At 35.1% G+C, this 24184-nt stretch overlaps 1 protein-coding gene across 8 annotated transcripts in view; it reads left to right on the top strand.

Annotated features, from left to right (window-relative positions):
• LOC138127341 (phosphatase and actin regulator 2) overlaps positions 1-24184 on the top strand; it is a 97575-nt gene that overhangs the window by 22072 nt on the left and 51319 nt on the right. For 6 of the 8 annotated variants that reach the window (XM_069043371.1, XM_069043377.1, XM_069043380.1 and 3 more), the window contains one exon: positions 1004-1036. The exons of 1 other annotated variant lie outside the window; for it this stretch is intronic. In XM_069043371.1, the coding sequence (XP_068899472.1) occupies positions 1004-1036 (33 nt within the window). Of the gene's footprint in view, positions 1-1003; positions 1037-11743; positions 12232-24184 lie in introns of those variants that run through there. One more of the 8 variants, XM_069043372.1, reaches the window with a different exon arrangement.

The raw sequence follows: 24184 nt of genomic DNA on the forward strand, positions 1-24184 counted from the left end.
AGATAAACACCAGTTTTTCCGCCGAAAAATGGAATAACAACGAGTCGCCTTTTAAAAATTCCCAACGTGTCCTAAAAATTTACGTTTATGAAGGAATCGCAGCCGTTGTCGTAAAAGCGGCAATAAGTAGAAGTACCTAAATTGAGCTTGAGAGGCAAGCTTTCGCGCTTTCACTGTTTACTTGACCCAAATTGCCGTAATGATAAGGGGGGTTAAACGTGTGCAGACTCGTTAAAGTGAATTTTTTCCTTTGAGCTTTATTTAAGGAAAGATTTGGTGCTTTGGGCTCGAATTAATGGGACTTAAACGGATGCGTTTTCACAATTACATTCGTACGAATCAATCTGCGACTCTACTTTTGTGTTTCATGTTCTTACATTTTTTAAAGTTGCCTAGAGCTTTATAATTTACCACATGCGAAGTACTGTGGTGACCCAGAATGTTGAAATTAAGACCCTTAGCTCCCTTTGTCCTGCATACTCTATAATAATTGGTAGCGAGCGTTCTTTGACAGATGCGTGCTAAAACTTATGGCGTAAGCGGTCGAAAACCCTCACATAATACATAATTACAAAGCCTCGCGTCAATTCCTTGGACGGAGTGGCCTCTCGATGAGGCGTTGCCACCAAAGATTACAGCCTCTCTTCGATTATAGAGCGACGCTCTTTGTTTCGATTTCGTCCCGACAAAGTCGCCATTGTTCGTCACGTGATTGCTGAAAAAGTTCTGAGCCGTCTTGATAACGCTCCAATTAATCGAATCTGGGAGACAATGGCGCCGTCAATCCAACAACAACAATACGCGTTCACCATAAAATTCCAAGAACTTATTGTTTATGATCCGTGATGCTCTCTGATCGCCAGGCGAGCTATGTCAAGTATGTTGACGTTTTCGGATGTTTGTTCGCCTTTCCGAGATTTTTGAAATGTTTGCCGAGGCGCGGCACGCGACTCTATTTTTGGAAAGGAGGATTTTTGACGGGGGTTTTGTTTTTCTGTTGCAGGTACGTACGCCGAGGAGCCACAGAATAGCGATGGTGAGTAACAAAGAACTTTGAAGCGGTTTTGGATATCGATGCGACAAATTCATGTGGTTGTGCCGGAATATTTAGGATTTATCTTCTTTGGGACCATATATTTTTATTCACTTCGTTGGGGGAAGAGTATCATAATGTCATAGTGTTTAGCAGGAATTATTATCTTTTCTATTACTGCGATGGACTTTCGTATAAATGTTGTCAAGTGTACCTCCTACGTTGGTTTATGGATCCCTTGAATCCAAAAGCCAAAAAATGTTTGATATTGATACGAATTTGACGCCGCAAAAGATACGTTCAGATGATGAAATATCGGTAATTGTTCACATTAACTACTTCCGGAATTTTCGCGTTTTTTCTGGCTAGACAGACTCAGGGCGTCCTCCTAGATCGTGTCCCACCATTCAAACCTTGTGCAAATGCCTTTTTTTTCTCTCTTGTTGCGTTTCAAGGTCGCGTCAAGTTCGCGCCAAGTCTTAGCATAACTAAAGGGTAAGGAAAATTTTCATTTGCACAAGGTTTGACTGGTGGGAAACGATGTAGGAGGACGTCCTGAGGCTGTCTAACCAGAAAAAATGGGAAAATTCCAGAAGTAGTTAAAGTGAACAATTACCGAAATATCTAATACTTAATTAGATTTTTGCCCCAATTTTTGCACATTATGAAAATAAATATCAATTTTTAAAATTGTTTCTGGTATTGTTAACAAAAAACTTCAGTAATAAAAAAATTTAAATTAAAACAAGCATACCATAGTTAGAGAGTGTCAACGAGACCACTAACGCCTCTTTTACTCTTCATTCATCAAGTTACCACAACAAAACCCGGCACAGTTATTATAGACGCAAAGATGCCAAAGATGCTTTACCACAGATTTTTTCTGACTTTCGGTTTCGCCGGAAATGACAGTAATTTTGATTTTCAAATGGAACACCTGTATATTGGTATATTTTTGGAATCCTGAGATAGTTCTGAGTGTCTTTGCATAATTTTTCGTGAGTTTTTGGGCGTTCTTTTTGTGTGATAATTTTTGCTTCAAGTCTAGAGTTACATCCTTCGATTTACTTGTATCATAATAATCAACGTAAACTATTTTTAAAAGAGAAATTTAATAACTAGAAACATTTAAATCTGCCGACTTTCATTTTTCATAAATAAGTTGATTTTTTGAAATATGAATACCTACATATAAGAAGAAAAGTATGTAATTCAAATTTGCCGATACATAGTTAAATACTTAAAACAAAAATTCAGAATCACAACAAAGCTTTTGTTCTAGCACTAATTTTGGAGTAAAACGCAATTGTTATTGAAAAAAATTAAGGGATTGTATTGTCATTTATTTAATATAACGGGTGACTATTAAAATTTTCACTTAGGGTTGGCTATGGATCATTCTTTGTTTTCCGTTGCACCTTAGACACTGACAAGTTTGACATTTCAATAACTGTTTTTTCTCTTAATTTGGCGTTTCATGTTATGCTGATGGCGCGCAAAATTTATAGGTTATGTTTCAATTGTACTGACTGACATGTGTCGTTCGTTCTTGCGTGTGTCTAAAGTAACAGAAAAAATAAAAACTCGTTCAAAGCCAACTCCAAGTGAAAATTTTAATAGTCACCCGTTATTTAAAAGGCGCGTCTATTGTTGTAAAATTATAATTAAATTTAAAAGTTAACATTGGTAAAATCTAATGTGTTATAAGTTTGCTGGAAAGGGTTTTCTGTTCGAAGGTGAGTTACGTAAAAAATTCTGTTAATGAAAATCAATATAAGAAAAATCGGGGTTTCCTGCGTTAAGAATAGGAACACCGAGGCTTATGTTTTCTAGAACAGGAAATATGTCAACAAGGTCATGGTTTGTGATGTTGTTTAACGATTTCTAAAGACGGAAATGCAAATAATTTTCTACAAATTGTAAATCGAATGTTTCGTATTTTGAAAAATAATTTTAAACTTTTCCAAATTTACTTTTTTGTGCATTCGAGAATAAATCGCAGCAGCGAGTTATATGTATAATGTTCTCAACATTTTTTACATCTACATTCTCATGTATTTAATTATATGTACACCTGTACTGTACTTTTAACACAGCTTTCATTTAATCAGATATTTTAAATGTCACTTAGTTAATATACTCGTACATCAACTTGCTTTACACGTGAGACATACATCTCACTTTCACATGATCTTTAAAGGCATTAAAATTATAAATTTTAGTTGGGAACGGTTTCTTGATGAACGAAAGAAGGTTTTGAACACTTTTAAAGCTCCAAGAACGACTATGATTTAGATATTAAGGTTTTGTACTTTAAACTTTTTCTTTTATCGAAATACATTTTATCTGCAAGCGGTCGAAAATCGCATCTTTGTGTATCTTCATAGAGACGGTTAAAGTTTCATTTTTTTTCTGAGCGGAGTAGAAGTACTTCAAGTCCTAGGAGTAGAAGTGTCCCACAGGCGGCTGGACCGGGTTAAATGTAAGGTCATTTGTAGTATGTATTTGTCACGATTTATTTTTCAATTACAACTATCAATTACACGAAATATTTAATAAATAAATTATCCCCATTAAGATAAAGCCTCTAAAAAAGCGAAATAACGAAATTATTATCCAATATTTAATCGATTCGACAGTGATTAAAGACGAGCCGCCCTCTGTGAGACTTGTGGGCGTGTTCCTGGATGTCAGATCAGGTGTCAAACAAATGTCAAAAATAGCGCAAGGGCCAGATTGCCCTTCAATGTTAATAGGTAAACAGTTGTAAGTTGTAATCGTTTGCTATTTACGTTTTGATAACGTTTGTTGTATTTAGCGAACATCTGAAGTAAGTGTGTACTGAATAGCATTGTAGACTTTACTAATATTTTCGAAACTTCAAGTACCAATAACAAGGGAAGTAGAATTTACTAGTGCCTTAAACTTTGAAGATTGTAACTGCAGGAAGAGAAAAATAAATAAGCGAGTACATGTTCGATTTTGTTTTTTTTGTGATCCGCTTGAAGATAAAAAGTTCGCCCAGTTGTCGATCTCAACTGCGTTTCTGTTTTCAATCTCTGGGCTTGGCACAAAAAGAAACACTTCTATTCTTAATGATATAATATACTATTTAGCATTTTGTAAATTACAACAGGTTGTAACTGTTCTATATTTCTTTTCACTTTCTTGAGTGCTAAGAGTTTAAGTGTGAGCCAAAGAATGGCTGCAAAATCACGCATTTTTATTTTTGTTAGATCAAAATGTCACAACAACAAACATCTTTCATCAAACATTGTTTGTCTTTCGTTGAGATTTCAAAATTGACATTATCTTCCAGGTCCAGATCCTTCTAGGAATGGCCAATGATTCAAAATATTTCTAGGTCTGAAAAATTAGATTTGATTTTTGTTATGAACATCCATTTTTGAAATGGATTTTTAGGGTTTTTCAAAATTTAATATTTAAATCTCACAGATTTTTTGTTGCTTTTGCCATATTACAAATTTCATCATAATACAGGGTGGTTCTGAAATAAGTTTGGAAAATTAAACCGGTAATTGGTTATGATTAGAAGAAGTCGTATACAAAAAAATTTTTAGTAGAAGTTTTTTCGTTTTCCAGAAACAAATGATTGAAAATTTGGTCAAAATTGCTAGCACGCTGCTGATTGAAGGTTATTAATTGATTATACTGGTACATAGTTTAGCAACAATAATAATCAAAGGTAAAAGGTTTCCGTCACAAACGTGATATTACTCCTCTAATTTCCATAGAAACATTAAGAAAGCAGTGTGCTTGCACCTACGACTTTATTGTGGAGTTGGTGAAACAATGGTTGCTAATGAAGTGAATAAATTCGGACAATTTTTCCCTATTCATAGGCGTCGAAAATACAAGGAAATTCCATCCTTTGATTTCACCCCCAAAAGTCATTTACCCAGAATTATTTCGTGTCAAAGATACTCCGCATTTTTTTTTCCAAACTTATTTCAAAATCACCTTGTATATTACCTATAAAATTAGGTAGTGTAAATAAATACAATGATTTTTTTTCTTACTCCATGCTGTGAATTTAGTTTAAAATAGGTATCATCACAGAGTTTTAGTTGTGTACGAGTATGTATACTGGGTGCCCCAAAATTCGCGGAACAACGTAGTAGTACGTTGTTAAGTAGTCTTTAAGAGATCAGGTAAAAATGTTTAAAAAAATCAATCTTCTTTTTTGTAGAAGATATGGACATATTCGTTACACTAAACGTGGCAACATTTAAAAACATTCTATCATCCCAATAGTCTGCAAATATTTCATTTTTGTTGTATCCTTGGAAATGAGAGGAAAAAATCAAAGCCGTGTTGCCGTACGCTATTTGAGGTAAAACGAACATAAAATCACGACTTGGAAATGCTGGAAATAATGAAGAAAATAAATGCAAACCTGATCACAATCGTTCAAAATTATTAGGCCACTGGCTAGTAAAAGACAAGTAGTCAAAATCTTTTTTATTATTTAAAATAAATGAGATCAAAGCTGAACCTTTTGGGTCACCATATCTTCAAATCTAAGAGGTATAGAATTTTTAAATTATTTTTCTCGTTATTTTCTAAAATGAATTGACATTGCCTCATTGAGTTGTTCCGCGAATTTTGGGGCACCCAGTATATAGTGGCGGCCGGCGAAAATGAGAATGACTTAAATCACTCTGGGCTGTATTCAAATAAAACTGTAATGGTTATCATTATAAAGATTTACGATAGGGCCAAATTTTTGCCTGTCACCACCTGCAAACAAAACCCTTCTTAAATCGTTCCTTCTAAGAACACAGTTATTCAAATAAATCCGTCCCTGTCGTAAAATGATAACCATTACAGATTTATTTAAATACAGCCCAAAGTAATTTAAGTCATTCCCATTTTCCCCGGCCGCCACTATAGGTACTTTGGTGCCAGTACCTGTGCCGTTTTCTGCGAAATTTTTCTGCTCGGTAGATTAAGTAGGTACTTAGTACTTTCAATAATCTCAGAATATTCCTGAAATATTCGATTTCACTACTGTAATACCATAAAATGAGCCTGGAAGAAGCCAAAATGACTTCTAAGAACGAAGGTGAAGAAAATGGACAAAAATGCTGAATTCTAATACTCATGTGCAAAAACCGTGACTCTAGTTAGTCGGGTATACTAAAACAATGATTTAGTACCTGAGTTTATCAGTTTTGCTTTTACAGCGTGGGCAGTGATTTTTGCGATAATTGACATAATCTAAAAATGTAAAACCGCAAATGATAACAAAATTGTTTAAATTAAGAAGGAGACAAAGCATCGAGGTCGGATTTATTTATCATTACGGATATTTCTATCAAATAATGATAATTCCTTTGAAAGCACAATTTTTGTGCAGGATCGGGCATCGTATACGCCCACGTAAGAAATCGCGACTTCTAATTAAATAAAATTGTCGAAATTTTATATACCTAACTATGTAATTATTATTGATAAGGTATATTTGAGGATTTTTTAATTTTTTTTTTGTTAATAAATAAAGCCGTAACAGTTTTATTAGTTTTCTGAACTTAACTGTTAATTTACCTATAATGTTTTTGCACTAAATGAATCTGTACCTGCTAGCGCACCAAACTCTGTTGGCACAATTAGAAATTTTGACTTGGTTAGCTAAATAATTCGTTTTCTTATTTAAACGCAAACCACACGCGTGATTTATGGCCCAAATGGTATAATGTGCCAACAAAAGGACCGTTCACTACTAGCCGACCGTTTTGAGCCTCTTTTTTATAGCTTTGCCACAAAAATTGACAATTCCCATTGTCGCCTAAATTTACAACAGCACAAGTAGCAGATCATAAATAAAAAATGATTCTCAAAGTTAAAATGTAAAATTGGTTTAATTAAAAATCTAATTGGTGTTTTTCTACGCTGATTTCGTAAATAATTATAGGAAGTGAATCTGGATAGGTTAGTATAAAAATCAGAATTTGACTTTTTGGTACAATTTGCTTTTTATTTTTTTTTGACTTTGTAAGTGAAAAATTATCAAAAAATTATGAAATGCACCTTACCAAAACCCAGGAGTGTGTTCATGCGACATTAAGGATTACGGCAAATATTGAAATCAAGTAATGAAGCTATGAAGTAGCGAAGTTATACTCCGTACTCTGATAGATTGTACGTTTTTTGACAGAAGACAGACCCAGAAAGTAGTGTGGCGGGAATTAATCTGCAGGGATACAACCGTTTTCTACATAACGTGAAACAATTGAGATGGAGAGTTTAGTATTTTTCACTGCTTTATGTTTTGGAACTAGAATTTAAAAACGTACAATCTATCACCCTACGGAGTTTACAAAGGAATGCAATTTCACCGGGTGTCACCCATCCAAACACTGACCACACTCGACACTGCTTAACTTCACGTACTAATAGAAATCAATCATTATTAGAAACTCTTCTGCATAAAACATTTTTCACAAAAAAATCAGCAACATTTTGGTGTGAAATAAAATATTCTTAATAACTTGACTATGTACATGTTTTAGTTAAATGGTACTTTTTGGCACTTCTCAAACATTTTTTTTTTCAATGAGGAAACTTTATTTTCCTTTATTGATACACGATAATTTATCGATATTTCATATTATCGGTGCAACGAAAAATCGAGCTATTTTATCGCCGAACATTCGAAAAAATTCCCATCCCAAGTTCTGATAAAGTGTCGTCGGTGTCAATTGGTACCAATTCAACAAACTTCGTTCATAAATGTGAATCACCAGCATTGTTGACCTGTAATCCATCTAATTTAGGAACGTATCGGGCGGGATCTTCTCTCTCTCCGTTTTGTTTTTCTTCCGTTGAGAACTTCCATTATAAATTTCCACACGGTTTAGTCCATTTGGCTTGGTGTACGTATATTCCGAATGTGGGTAATTGAGAGGGTTTGTTTCTGAAATGCCGTGTCACGTACATAATGCCGGAGAGAGCCCTTAATCATTGCCTGAAAAGATTTTGAGGTTTGAGCTCGCAGAAAATTTATCACAGGATATAATTCAGGTTTCGTCGTTTTTTGTTTGTGAAGGTTTGTAGTTCACTCGGCAAACCTGTGTCGACAAACAGAGTGGATCCGGGCCGCTTATTTATCATCCTTCGTCCCGGATTATTAGTTCCGGATATTGGCGATTTGCGTGAAAAATTAACAGTGGCTTTTGTGGAAAATCGAGACGCTCAAAAGCTCAAGATTCATAAGTTAAAACAAACATTATTTTACGTCTACAAATGTTTTGCAATAGTAAAAGAAGCTTCAGAATTTACTTCAACAGGTATGGGATTTTTTAAATTCCAGGAAAGATTGATTAAAGTCGTAAACCACTACTAAGCCTTTCAAAATTTATATTTGCACTCTCTGCAAGAAAACATGTTTTAGCTACTTTTCAGTTGAAAACATAATTTAGTTGGTCACTTAGTTTAAAGCTCTGGACTGGCTTTCTAAGAATATTATTGATACTGTCTTGCACGGAACATCCAACTGCGCCTAGATTTTGCTGTTCATTTATAATTCATTATTAGATCTGGCACTAGAAAAAACTGAGTGTCTTATGAAGAACAAGAAAGGCGGGACAGTTAAAAAAAACAAATGAATATCAAATGAAAAGTAATTCATAGTCATGAGTATTGTCTCGATTTTTTTTCTTCCGGCACAACTCCTTCCAATCCAGTCAATGCAATCATGCAGAATATAAGAATGCGGCCTCACCATACCGGGTTGTTTATTATTCATTGAATTATTTATCATTTGTTGAATAAAATAATTCGACAGACAATGCGAGTTTCTGTTTTGATTGGCTACCCAATGATATCCATCTTCATGGTAGCGTGGCAACGGATAGGTAATGGAAGAATTTTTTAATTAAAATTATACACCCGGTTCTAGTTGAAGGAAAAGCAGAACATCAATCAAGATTCTTTTTCTACACAAATAAATGTCGTGTTGTTCGGTGGCCATATTTTTCTCCAGACCTGGCGCCTATTGTTATTGGCTGCGGTGATGTCACCCGGATTTGATTTATAAGATTTTTGATACGAAATATTTAAATTTTTCTTTGATATTTCCTAAGCAGTGCAGTAGAGGTGACAACTTCTAATTGATGTCATTTCCGCCTGATTCATTCAGTTTCTCACAGAAACAACTGCTTGGCATTATTTCCATAATGACCAATGATTAAATGCTTTTTCTCTTGTATCGTCATGCCTAATAATAATAAAGTTAATAATTATATTTGTTAGCAAATAAATAATTTAACGATAATTGGTCATTAACATTAAAACTTGTGTTTGATCAGTGGCGTGAACGTGACATATTTTTCTCCATTATCCTAAATAGAAAATTCTTTTTAAGAAGTTTTGATTATTAATGCAGAGTTAATAAATACAAATAGATTCTGTCGTCAATTACTGCAAGTTTTCTAATCAATTATGATAACATAGATTAATATAACTTGGCAATGAACGTTACAAAATTTGATAATTGTAATGATTAGTCAGCGTTGTTTGATTTTGTTTTAGATTGCAATAGATATTTGGTAGCAGATGATAAGAATGTAGATAAATAGAATTAATTTTTTAAAACAACAGTTTTTTGTTAAACAACAATGTTAAAAAATATTGGGAAATATGAGTAAAAGAAAGAAAAAAAACTGAAGGAAAATACATATAAAGTATCTTCTTGTAGTCAGTGATTTAGAGTTGACATCATTTCCGGCTGAAGTCAAAGTGTTGTCAATACAACGTGAAAGAATTCCTGTATAAAAATTCCTTCTCTGAAATTGAGATGCTTAAATCGTGTTTTTCTCTTTTTTATTGGTATTGTCATTATTTATAGGTATTTTTAGCTACAAGGGGAGAAAGAATTCGAATATAAATACAAACTCATTTGTTCGAGCGTCGAAATGTTTAGTTTAAGATTTATCAAGGGGATAAATAGATAAACATGAAATGAAAAATTAAAATAAAAAGATATCTCCCACTGGCTAGAAATATTTTTTATCTACTTTGAGTTACAAATAGGCTCATTATTATACCGAAAACAGTTTAATAATGAAGCATATTATTAAACTGTTTTTGGTAACTTTTAGCTTTTGTTATATTGGCAACATCAGGCGTCAAGGTAACCAGTGAAACTACGAAGTGAATTTAATAAAATAACCTTACATTTTTTTGAAAAATGACTTACCAACCCACGCGAAAGTCCCTAGTCTAATATGAAAACTTGAGCAGCTGAAATTTCAGGAATCAGTAAAGCAAAGTAGATAAAATAGTATATTACACTGGTTTAATAAGACGTATTTTCCCATTCGTTCCATTAAAGCACTTCTCGCTACGCTCGTCGTGCTTTAAACACACTCATGTGATAATACAACACCTTGTTAAACTCGTATAATAATATACCATTATTGAATCCAATATACAATGAAAAGCTCAAAAAGCTCTCGAATTATTTCACTATTTGCACTGCTCTAGCGAACAATAGATATGAATAAAATTATACATGGTTTTGCAAATGCTTTTAAAGAGTAATTGCTGCATATTATTTCAATTTAAATACCTTTTAAGTCTTAAATGATATTGGAAGAAGAATGAAGAAATCTTTATTTATTGCAAGCAACCTTGTTTTCTACTACAAATATTATTCTGGTAATTAATGTTCATTAATTCTTCTACCGCTCATTGCACTTGTTACCTACTTGTTCAACAACGTTTTCATATAAATTGAAATATTTGTTATTAGAATGCTTTTTAAATTTGAAATTTTGTAAAAAATAAGCTGTCACAAATTAAAGTGATTTTATAACTAAAAATGTGTACCGAGTTAGAATAAAAACTGGTTAATTCGTTTTTTCAGTTTGAAACCAGTTTAAAATTTATTGGCTCGGGACCGTTACTTCTACGAAGTAAATGTAAACACTTCTTTAAAATCTGTAAAGTTGATTCTGAAAACTTAATTTTTCTTATTCGATTCTACGTTTCTTCGTGGCGGTTTGCCCTCTTGAGATTAAAAGAAGATTTTTACTTTCCAACACCTCCAATTCCATTACATTGGATAATGTGTGAACGATGTATAATACTTTTATTTTGTTTGTATATCATAAAATTTTATCATGGCCTTCTTTTGGTCAACAATAAGGTGGTTAACCGAGGGTTATTTACGAGCACTTTAAATCCACTACCTGAGAAGATGTTTTTGGCCCAATTGTTAGGAACCCAGTATAGGAATTTATAAAATTTTACACAGCACAGGGATTTTAGAAGAAGTTAACGTTTTGATAGTTAAATCCTGAAGAATCGTGTCTGGTTCGGAGTTAATTTTGAAGTAGTTAACCGCATTTCGGTGTAAATTTTGCGTACTCCATAACTCATCCATATTCACGACGTCCGGTGGAAGTCTTCGTCGAGGAATTAGCATAACAGCGCGTCCTGATGTGAAAGTGCGTGTGCATCAGGTGCACCGAACCTTTCATCCTTGAGGGTTGATGTTGGTTGCAATAGAGGGTTCGTGGAGTCGTTGAGCCGGTGCATATCACCATAGTTACACGCTCTGTCTGGCGCTCCCCAATTCACAAACTCCCAATCGGTCTCTCTCCCACCCGTGTACGAAGAGAAGGATGGCCTGTGCCCCGATCGGGGGGCGATCGTTTCGTCCTCGTTCGGAAACATGAATGCTGGCGGCGGTTCAGTACGAAGCAGCTCGCGGAGTCGGAACGAGTGCCGGTCGGTGTAATCAACGCTCCTTACACTTTGTCTCCGTTTCTTCAGTTAGAACAGGAGGGAAAGATGACGGCTTAGGGCCCATGCCTGGCCCCGTGCGGCAACATCGCCCTCCGACCCCCCCAACTGCGTGTCCTACCTGCACAGGTGTCGATAATGACCCTACCTGGAGCACAGGTCGGTGGTGAGTCGCGTCGGACCCATCAGTGTTGTTGTGATGTCCGTGAGTGAAGTGTTGGCGCCGTCGCAGACGATGCACGAGAAGAACGGAAACGCGATCACCAAGACCAAGAACGTCGCCATAGTGGCGCCCCAGAGGAGCAACAGCCTCGACTATCTCAACTTCGAGGAGAAGAGGCGCTTGATCGCCTCGTCGCTCTCCCTGTCGGACTTTTTAGCCGCCGGGAACAACACCACCAAAGAGTTAAAGGATGCCGTCGTCGTCGGTGAGTGTTGTGCACACCTGGAGCAGCGGATGCGCTCGGGCGACCATCGGGGTCTTTCTTTTGCGCTTTCTACCAAGTTCGCGTGTCGCGTCGAGGTGCTCTTCCATTCAAGCAAATTGGAGCCGGGAGATGCCGGATGTGAGATTACTACTCTGGCATTTTGTTTACATGTGTTTGTTTTTCCCGACACGTTCCGTTCATTCTTTATTTTTAACCCGGAGTATCTCGTCAATGGCGATTAAGGAAATTGGGTCTGGGACGTACGAGAAAATTCAGTTTAAATTTTTTAATGTTTGCGGACGGTTTATCGTTTGAGCCGCTGGCATTGTGAGCTTCTCGAGGGAGTTGTTGGTTTTTTGAGTTATTATCTCTGAAATTGGATGGAGATCTGTTAAAGGCCTCGAATATTCTTTCCTCGTGTTTATGCTGTTACGAAAAATTCTGTTATCAAATTTTTATGACAGTGTTGTATTCAAACAACATTTCTTTTCGTCGTGGTTATTAGAGTACCTTGGGAAAACTACGCAAAAGTATCGTTGTCTCTTATAAATCATGCCTAGTTTGCTTTTGTTTGTTTTTTAATTGTGCGATAACAATATTTGCCAAGTTACTATTTATTAAAGGTATTTCAAAAAATTAGTTGGCAAGGAAAATTCATTTGCACAAGATTTGAGTGGTGGAAAACGATGTAGGAGGACGCCCTGAGGCTGTCCGGCCAGAAAAAAACGGGAAAATTCCAGAAATAGCTAAAGTGAGCAATGACCGTTAATTATTTGAAAATTGCTCCAAAACACTTTTTTCTTTGGGATTGAATTTCAACTAGTCAGGTCAGGTCAGGTTTTAAGAAAACTTAATCGCTCCAAAGCAATTTCTTTGGGATTTAATTCCAAGTAGTCAGGTTTCGAGTTCCAAGAAGAGTTTATCGTTCTTACTTTCTTTGGAAATTAGAGGGATTACTGTTGAAGGGAATCAAATTTTCGTAGAAGTTTAAAGTGTAAAGCTTTTAAGTGGCAATACTTTATCCTTCTAATGATATTTCTTATCTACCCCTTATTGGCATCCAGTTTCACTTCTGGAGGTTCTCTTCCAATACACAAAAATATTTTTCAAAATGTCCAGGTCCGTAAATTGGACATAATTCAATTTACGCAACTTTTTCATTTGCAACAGTGATATACATTTATTTTTAGAGTTAAAATCCGGGTTTTTAAGAACCATATCGTTAGGAATAGTTAATTACAACAAATGTAAGTGAGGATTCTTATTTAATATTTAAGAGTTCCGGTCATTTTGTACGAAAATAACCACAATGCATTTTTTATGAACAAAACGTATTTTGTGAAGAGGGTAAAACTGGTTGTCATTGTAGTGAGCAGGATGAGTTGGAAGGTCAAGCAACGATCTTGAGAGGTTATTTTGAAACAGAAAGTAAGATGATAGAATTGCAAACACTATAAAAAGACTAATTTACATATTCTCATAAATAATCACAGCATAAAATTAAAATTCAAAGGTTTTGTGAAGTTCAAAAAATATATTTGTGATTTTTTTCTTTGCAGTGGCACTACTTTTTTGTAATGTTGATGCTTACGATTAAAATTAAATATTGGTTGTCTGCTTGAGATATTTACCATAAACTGATATTTGCTATTTCAAATTATCTTGCATGTTGATATGTTGAAAAAAATTGAATTACTTCCTCAATGGGTGATATAATGTAATATGCTCAACAATGTAGATCTTCCACAAATGCTCTATTATACTTTACGTCACTAGAATTGCTATAGTTTCTTTTAAATTCGAAGAAGTGACGTCTACACTCACAAAACACTTACACTAGGTCAAGATTTCGGAAGATTTTAAAATTACCATACGAAATCTGTTGAATTATGTGCCCAGAGTGCGCAGAATACGTCTCAGGTATGAAATTCAATCCTGATTCCACTTTGCTGTTCGTTGCACCGGATAAATGATACCAATGTTTGCACTTGACACTTTATCAAGCGGAAGTCATTCAATTTTTAGGTTCTGGTAGTGGAGGATATTATAAATGACCAGACAGTCTAAAAGCTGAAAATATTTTTACATGCAGTTTACAAAAATGCGCAAATGTACGAAAGTTGGTAGTCATTCATAATAATCGGTATAACGTGGTACCGATAAGTACAAGTAAAGATAAGAAACTGTTTGCTTTGTACAAAAGCGTGTCAATTTAGTAGCAGATTTGAAAAGAGCTGATAACAATTACGAGTAGGTACATTCAAAATGTTCAGATTTTTTCTTGGTATTTCTGATGCTTGGAATATTTTTAGAACAGTTCGGTGTTGTGCGACTAGAGTAATATTCTCCCTATGAAGTCACCGTTATGATGAACTAGTGCAATTGTCAGTTAAATGACTAAATGACATTTTTTGATAAGGTTATTGGATATTAGGGAAGCGTTATTCCTTATCTTCCTGACGGTGACAACTTTTCCTGCAAAATGATTGCACCGTATAATTTTTGACCGCCGGACGGATTTCGGTACTTTTACTGACCGCGCGACGGAATTCGGCAACTCCGACGAGAAAAGAACTGTATAATTTTTTTGTATCAAAATACGTCGACCTTTTTAAGTCGACTCGAGATGAGCCAGTTCAACTACCAATTATTTTACAAGAAAAGAAAAGTGAAAAGACTGAAGACAATACATAACTATTTTCACTCCGCTTTCATCTCGACTTATCGAACCTCAACAGCACGTTAAAAGTCCCCCGAAATCTCTTCGTCGCTCTTACATTCTTTTTGTATCACGTTGTGTTTATATATTTTTAGAAGATTTCTATTAAGATAGTGGAATTTTATGGGTGTGCTATTTTTGAAGTTTATGATAATTTTTCTCCATTATCATCAAGCCCGACTCCACTCCCAAACCGGAAACTTCTTTCGCTGAATATTCAATTTGTGCAGCACTCGTCACCATCTGCGATCGCTTTTTCATCACCCGGGGAAACCCTCAGCCGTCATCAAGAAGCTACATTTCAAGAGATGGGACAAAAGCGTCTCTTATCTCCGCGATATCAGATGTCGCAACACGGGATTTCAACAGGGAGATGTGTCGCCGCCCCCGGCGCAAATTGTGCATAATAATCGCGTATTAATGGTGAAGTCGTGTCGCAGAAATCGCAATCCCTTATCACCGAAGGCGGTAAACATCTCACGGCCTTCGTCGCATCTTCGCCTTTGAACAACGACGCCGTTCTCGGATTTAATCAAATCCTCCCAAAGATAATAAATAATCTCGTGGGAAACGCCGGCGCCACGTTCACACGATTTTTCACGTCGGCCGACGAATATCTATTGTCCTTTTGTCCTGTGACATTAAAATTTTTCCTGGCCGTCAATGTGGACGAGCGACGTCCTTTGGCAAGAATTACAGATGTAAATTTCACGGTCTCGAAGCGGTTTCAGATTCAGAACACATCTGATGAGACAGCTGAAACCGTGTCTAGGACGCGGACACATGGGCTCGTAAAGACGGAGCTGAAAAGGCCATTAAGTGAGGTAATTAAGGCGTAATGTTTAATTAATGGATTGTTATCGGCGCTATCCGTTTTTGTGCCAGAGGGTTATTGTCATTTTATAATTGGAATCGCGCGAATTTTTAAACGAAATTGTATTCACATCTCGTTTTCAGAAATTGTCCTTGTCCCTAGCAGCTCATTTTATCTTTTCCTTCGGCCAAAGTTAATTCCTCTGGATTTTCTTTTTTTGTTTGAAACTTTTGGGTGAATCACATCCTGCTCGACATGCCTGGCGTACTACTCAAGCCATAAATATACCTCTAGAAGGACTTTTTTGAAATATGTATTGTTTTTTGCTTGGTTTATATCGGGTGTTTTTTTTAAATTTCACCTCTAAGTAGGCGTTGAAGAGTCGATTGTGTGTGAACGCACTATACAGGTTACGGATCACGGATCAGCTGTTTAAATCTTACGTTTTACACGAGTGGTGCGTTCACAATCGACTCGCGACACATTGTGGTAAATATCACGTAAGGTGGCCGTCTCCAACTTAATGCTCAAGTTTTCACTTGCACAAAATCCACAGTGATAAATCGGTAATTCAATGGTAATGTCAAATCCACGAAATTTATCAAGTTTTAGTGCATGACGTGTGTGCGGCGAAGATAAAAATTTTATCAAACAAGATTTCTTGATGATGATGGAGAAACAAAGTTAGTTCCACTTGAAGATCAATAGATCGTGTGTATACCGGGTGATTCTGAAATAAGTTTGGAAAAAAACAGTAATTGGTGATGATGAGAAGAAGTCATAGGCAAAAAAATTTCTTACAAAAGTTTTTTCGTTTTCAAGATTTAAATGATTGAAATTTGGTCAAAATTGCTAGTACGCTGCTGAGTTAAAGATTAATTGATTATCCTGGTAGTTTAGCGACAATAATAATCAAAGGTAAAGGTGCCCGTCAGTCACAAACGTGGCATTACTCCTTTCGATCTTTTCCATAGAAACATTTTCTCTATTCATAGACGTCGAAAATACAAGGATATGGAGTAATTTCCATCCTTTTGATTTAACCCCCACGGATACTACACATTTTTTTCCAAAGTTATTTCAGAATCACCCTGTATATGTTCAATAAAAGTGATTTCATATTTTTGTTAACGAAAACATGGATAGGATGAAAAAAGTTCAAAAAGCGACGACTGTCAATTTTTATTTTGACAATTATTCTTGGAAGAATTAATCTAAGAATATCCTTATGTAAGATGAACGAAACATGATTGGGGAAACTCTAGCATGGCGAAATAAACCACAAATGCATTCAAAGTATGTCTAAATGCATTATAATTATTTCTTGGTAAGCTTTTACTAACCTTCATACCTTCGAATATTTCTCAGAAATGCGATTGGATTGAGTGCAGATCTGTTAAACACTTTGTGCAATATTTCCTATGCTATTGCCAAGTTTTTTCCAAAATGTTGTATTCAAACAACATTTCTTTTGGTATTGATTATTTGAGTACCTTGGCAAAAGTACGCAAGAGGATTGTTATCTTTTATAAATCTTATGTAGTTTGCTTTTTTGTGTTTCATTTTTGTGATATCAATATTTGCTAAGTTACTATTTATAAAAGTTATCCAACAAGTATTTGTAATAAACTCGACGATAGATAAATTAGTTGAAAATTTCTCCAAAGCACTTTCATTTCTTTCGGATTTAATTCCAAGTAGTCAGGTTTCGAGTTCCAAGAAAAGTTTATCGTCCTTAGTTTCTTTGGAAATTTAGAGGGATTATTGTTGAAGGGAATCGAATTTTCGTGGAAGTTTTAAGTGTAAAGCCTTTCAGTGGGAGTACTTGATCCTTTTAATCGTATTTAATATCAACCCCCCAGTTGTGACTTATTGGCATTAAATTTCACTTCTGGAGGTTCACTTCGTGCTCTTCAGCACCACACGAAAAATATTTCAAAATGTTTTTTGAACGTCCGTAGGTAGGACAATGGATCGCGTACGAGTATATCCTTCAATATATTGACTATTGACTATTCGACTATTTCTTTCGAAAAATTGAAGCCAATCAAAAAAGCTGTAATATTTGATTTTTAGCACTAGTGCAATTATCGATAATTTGCACTAGAGCAAAACTGTTGTCAATAAATCACCTTAGATACCAACTCAGTGCAAATGTCATCGACCGCATAAACATTGACAGAAAAATCAATTTTTAAACACAGAATTACGTTTATTTGTATTTATATACGATGTAAATTTTTCTCAGGAAATAGTCTGCCAAAATATCCTCTCGTGCGCCTCGCGCACTCGAGAAAATTAAATTATCGACAATTTGACATGCACTCGGGATATTACTAGTGATAATTGTCTTTGGACGAATTAATGTACGAATATCTTATGTAAAATGGATGACACATAATTGTGGAAACTCTAACGTAGGAAAGTAAACCACAAATTCATTTTGTTTGAGTCAAGTTATGTCTAAAGTCCATTTTTTAATTATAGTCCGTTTATTACATTAGCGACGTCAAATTTTTAGGTTAGTTTTTAACCACATTTGTGATAATTTTGCTTCAAATTTCTACTGTATGATGCCAACGAAAAGCTACGCAGCAAGTGGACAAATTCATTTGCAGAATTTGTAATTGCAAAAGTAATATTGGGAATTGCGCAGAAATTTACAAGACCGGAAGTTAGCGTGTAAGGGGATAATTCGTGGCCTCGCCGAAACAAAATTTAGGAAGAAAAACAATCTAAACCTGGTTGTTTAGCGTTGTTTAAACAATTTTTAATAGATCTTTCCTATTACGTAGTGGATAAATAGTTATCAAAAGAATTCTGAAAAGAACTGCTTTTGAGAGACAAAATGAAAACGAAGGAATGAGTTTACAGAAAAACCAAGAAAGCACGAAAGAACACAACTCAAAATCTCAAAAACTGAAATTTGTCTCATGCTACCTACATAATTTTCAAATTTTGGTAGCACCAGTCACTGGTGTCAAATGTCAAAACCAGACGCAGGTCATGTCGACTTCTTGATTCGGACTAACCTCATCGGACTAATTAAAAAATCATTATCATTATTTCTTGTCCTAACCTTCCTGCCTTTTTTCTTCTAGAGTTGTAACTTAAATATTTGTAAGGCTTTATTCCATCCATATGACATTCAATAGTAGTGATTCTTTTCTGTCCCACCCTTTGCATACTTACGAAATTTGAATCACACAGAAACCACAGAAATCCTGTTAAATTAATTAATTACGTAATTCAATTATTTGATTGTAAACATCAGGTTGAAAGAAACTTCTCGTTTTTAAGTGAAATGGTGTTCAACAAGGGTTAATCTTTAAGTTTCTATTTTTCATTTTTTCACTATTTATTTAAAAGCGTTGTCACTTCAAAATTTTCTAATGAGTGTTTTGTGAAATTTGGATGAGTGACTTGGAAAGAAGACATTACAAAATGCTGAAAATAATGTTCTAAAATTATATTTTCTTTTATTGCTTTGATAATTTTTTAACCATGGGGCCCAGATGGAAAGAAACATAAAAGGAGGGAATATCAATAAAGTATTCAAATATGATTCTTCACTTATTCACTTTGCACTGCTAAACTAAATCAGACTGTATTGGAAAGTACGACTTATCTCACGCAAATGAGATTTTTCGGCTTCCGTCTAGAAAATACATACTGATTTTCCATTCGTCTAAAGCGTCTTGAAAATGGCATTTCCGTGCCAGGTTGACGGCACTGAGTGTCAATGTCATGCGGAATTTTTGTACAATTTTTTAAGTGTGAACTATTGATTTTGGACAAATTCGTATCCTTTATCGCAAGCTGGTTAGAAATAACAGAGAGGACGACGACGGTTTTGAATATGTATTTGAGGAATTGATTGACTTTTGTGGTGTCACAGTCGCTTCTTGGATCTTATATGTTGCCAATCGAAGACAAATAAATTCCCTATCCGGTAATATTGTAACAAAAATTATATGTTTTGCTTTAAATAAATCGTCGGTCGAAAAAGTTTTGTGTATTACGCGGCTAGAAAATGTTTTGCAAGTACTCGCAATTGTGGCGCCTCGACTGACGCCTCTGCCCACAAGCCGTGCTCGCACTTGCAAAATCACATTTTCCAGCCTTGTGATACAAAGAAGTACAATTTCGATAGATCTAAATGTTTTTGCTAGTTTCAGCTTTGAACAAGTTTATCAGAGATTGGCACGATTTTTCGCCATTTCATTATTTTTTCATCTGGAGAATAATTAAGGATGTCATTTTCGAAAACGTAAACATTTCTGTCGCGTAATAGTTTTTTATTTTGATTGACGTCAGAACAATTTTGATTCTATGTAATTTTCTAGTCATGTAACTCGGTTACATGTTTACCATATATAAAATTGTTGAAAAGTTCTACAGTTTCAAATACATATTTCAATTTATCTAGTTACGTGACACTTTCACAACTATTGGTACATACCAGGAATTTATCATATATTTATGTATTTTTTTTTTGTTTCTAATGTTTGTAGCCATGACTTTTTTTATCTACCTTGTCATAAAATTAATTATGACTACAATCTCTAATAAATAGTTTATTACTGGTAGACAGTTGGTTTCGCAATTTAAGTAAAAGCGGGTAACAGGTGAATGTTGAACAATTTTCAATATTGAATCTTTCATTTTTTTTTATTTCGTTTTATTTTCGTTTTTTTGTGTCGTTTTTTTCACACGCTGAATTACATATTGAATATTGTTCGAAATTAGCTAATTTAGAGCTTTTGTCTTTTACTCTGACAAGTCCGTGTTTTCAATATTTTTTGTTAGTGTTTTTTCGTTCAAAATGTCCAATTACATAGTTAATAACCTATTAATAATGATAATAATAACAATAAACAATCAATATAAACATTGGGTGTTTGCTCTGTATGACCAAATTAGAATTTCTTTAAAAATAATTCAACAACAACAATAATAATGACAGAAAAAATTGTAAAAAATAATTGACTGTATAATTTTGCAATATTCATCTGTGTGTTAATTTTTTACTTAGTGTTTACTTTTCGGCCCCATAATTGGATTCTTTAATAATTTAAATAAAATAAGGATGGAGTTGTTTTTTAATTAAGAGACTAATTAGAACGCGTGCACCGAAAAAAGACAAAATACAAAAATCTAACATTTTGTTCAAACGAAATAATAATCTCTCAAATGAAACTCTAGAGTGGCCGAAATATCCGAAGTCGTAATGCGAACATCTATTTCTGATGTTTAGTTTTAGTGTCCTCTGTAATCCTGCCAAATAGCTCCACATTTTTATTCATCGACACGTCGAAAACAAAATATTTTTATGTTACTTTATTGGAGCGATCCCCGACATCTTCACTTTAACACTCGGTCTTAAACTCACAGATCCCATTAAGATAAAAGGGTTCATCACTTTTTTCTATCCATTGACGGAACAAACCATTTGTGTTTTCGTCACGATCATCGAAAATAATCTCTTATTTATCATATTATTTTTTGTGGTGGCAGGAAGCGTCGTAAAACATTTATTCTCGCGTATATCTGTAAACGGATCCGCATACACAGGACATTTTTTATTCTATGTTTTATTCACTCCGAATAGCACACTCGGTGGTTTTATTTTCCCCTCAACATATCCGCTTATTCACTAAATTAGGTTTCAAGCTTTTCCATGCTATTTCGGTCCGGTCTGTAATAGAATATGTCTAGACAAATTTGAGTCATCTTTATCCTACCAAAACTGAATTTAGAACATAACCTCCATTGTCTGTAACGCAGGCGATAACAGATTTTTTTTTCATAAAAGCGGATCAGAAAATGTCAGGATATCTAACTAATGAAACAATATTGCGAATAATTTTATCTTGACAAAGAGATGTTTTCCTGCAGAGAATCTCTAATGAAATTCTTTATTACGCAATCATCTGTTTATTTTCAATTTATTCCCTGAACATATAAAACTGTTTTTTGTTTATTGTATGTGCAGATGAGGTGTTCCAAGAATTTGTTTTTAAATATGTTTATGTCCACAATGCAAATATTAAAAAAAAAATCAGATTACCTAGATTTTTTTTCTGGTCCGGTAAGCCGGGTTTTGTTTTTGTTGTGCGCTTAAATTCTTTTTAATTCCTTGAACGGTTTTTGTTGGATAAATATTAAAACTGGAGCAGCGCAATAAAACCGCCCCCACGAGCCGACGTAATAACGTCAAGTTTTTTAAAATGAATTTTCCCGACCAGTTTTCATCAAGTTTCCACAATTCCGTGAAGAAACGCGTCGTCAGGTCTCATCCATGAATAATCCCGTGTAAGACTGACGTTCCATTGTTCTACACTCGTGACTCTTAATTAATTTTGCATTATCTCAAAAACGGAAGTGTTCAAGATTAGTCAGAGTTCTCAGGAGTCGGCAATCTAATTACGCGAAGTGAATGGTGAATTGCGGATATAACATGGGCGAGAGGAAGAAGAATCCGAGGAAGGCCGGTCAAGACACGCAACACGGATTAGGGATGTTCCTCGGTCGGCGAGTTAATTGTATGGATTTTACAAGCAATGAAGCTGTGTCGTTGTTTATGAGGTTTTTTCCTAATCCGACCTGATGTCGGATCAACTGGAGCGTTTATCCGAGAGCGCTGATAAAGTAATCTTGAAGCAAAAAAATAAATAAATAAAAGAGCGACGAGTGGGCGAAATGGGCGAAGAAAAGAGATTTCCAATCGTTTCTCACCTATAACATCAATTGTTGGGCAGCGTTAACAGTTCTTAAGATAATTTTTAATCACGTTTACCAAGATAAAGTGTTTTTGATGATTAAACAATTGATTTGATGATTATGTAAAAAATTTGGTAATTGTTCACTTTAACTACTTCTGGAATTTTCACGTTTTTTCTGGATAGACAGCATCAGGGCGTCCTCCTAGATCGTGTCCCACCATTCAAACCTTGTGCAAATGCCTTTTTTTTTTCTCTTGTTGTGTTTCAAGGTCGCGTCAAGGTCGCGCCAAGTCTTAGTATAACTAAAGGGTAAGGAAAATTTTCATTTGCACAAGGTTTGACTGGTGGGAAACGATGTAGGAGGACGTCCTGAGGCTGTCTAGCCAGAAAAAACGGGAAAATTCCAGAAGTAGTTAAAGTGAACAATTACCAAAAATTTAAAGTCTAATCAAAATTAGTTCTATGTTATGAATTCATTTGACTCTATCTTTCTAAAAGAGTTGTAATTTTTAATTTTCAAAATAGTATATGTACATATGTTAATACATATGTACATATACTATTTTGAAAATTAAAAATTACAATGAAAATTAAAAATTACAACTCTTTTAGAAATAACATAATTGTTATTAGGAGCAAAAATGATTTAGCTAGTTTATTTTATCTGCCGCTCGTCAGCTGAGGTAATAACTTTGTCTGCCGCTCGTCAGCTGAGATAATAACTTTATCTGCCGCTGGTCAGCTGAGATAATAACTTTATCTGCCGCTCGTCAGCTGAGATAATAACTTTATTTGCCGCTCGTCAACTCGTCAGATGCTATGGCAATGAAGTGATATTTTAGCATTATCAATCAAGCAGTATGATGTCATATTTTATTGACGTTTGAAGAAAAATTGGGAACGCCATTTCCTTATTTATCTATAATTTCCCCCAGAGCTTTTCTATTGGTGGATATTTTACACTGACCTGGAATTGTACATCAAGCACGCACTGCTAAATGGTGTAACTTATATGCATTTTAAAAACGAACAAGGTATATCATTACGTGTACACAAGCCGGACTTCGAATTAGACGTTTCATGACTTAATTGCGCAGTTTTCACAAACTATCAGCTGTGTCATCGCTGTTTATCCATTCTTGCTTGCCGTCTATCCGATCCAATGTGACTTTGAACACGTCAACAACCACGCAACGCTGAAAACATCACTCGATTCCTCCACCGACAACTGTCAACCTCATTATCTCCACTTTTACAACGAACGAGGTGTACAATCATCTATACGGGGATTAGACCCTCCCCGACTTCCACGAGACCTTCCATCCATTTTTGCATTCCAATGTGACTTTGAACACCGAATCGATCTTCTCCTTGACCGTTTTTGGCAGCAGATCCCGACCCGAAACGGATTCGCGTGCGTTCACAAAGCCGAAGGGATGAGTAGTTGTGAATATTTCAGATCTAATTTCACGGGAAGTGCGCTTCAGCCGGTGAAGATCGTCGTTGAAAACAATCTTCGATGACCCTGAAGCTGTGCAAAATTAACCGAGAGCGTTGTACAAACAATGCAAAACCAGGAAATGGTCGTGTTTTATTCAAAGCTTACGTTTGTGATTTAGACCGGGTCCGGATTTTTTCTAACAAGCGATGTGTGTTAATCACCACTTGTTAATCATTCATGTAGTAAAATCATTG

The sequence above is a fragment of the Tenebrio molitor genome, chromosome 3 (genome assembly GCF_963966145.1).
Source record: "Tenebrio molitor chromosome 3, icTenMoli1.1, whole genome shotgun sequence".
Taxonomy (NCBI): domain Eukaryota; kingdom Metazoa; phylum Arthropoda; class Insecta; order Coleoptera; family Tenebrionidae; genus Tenebrio; species Tenebrio molitor.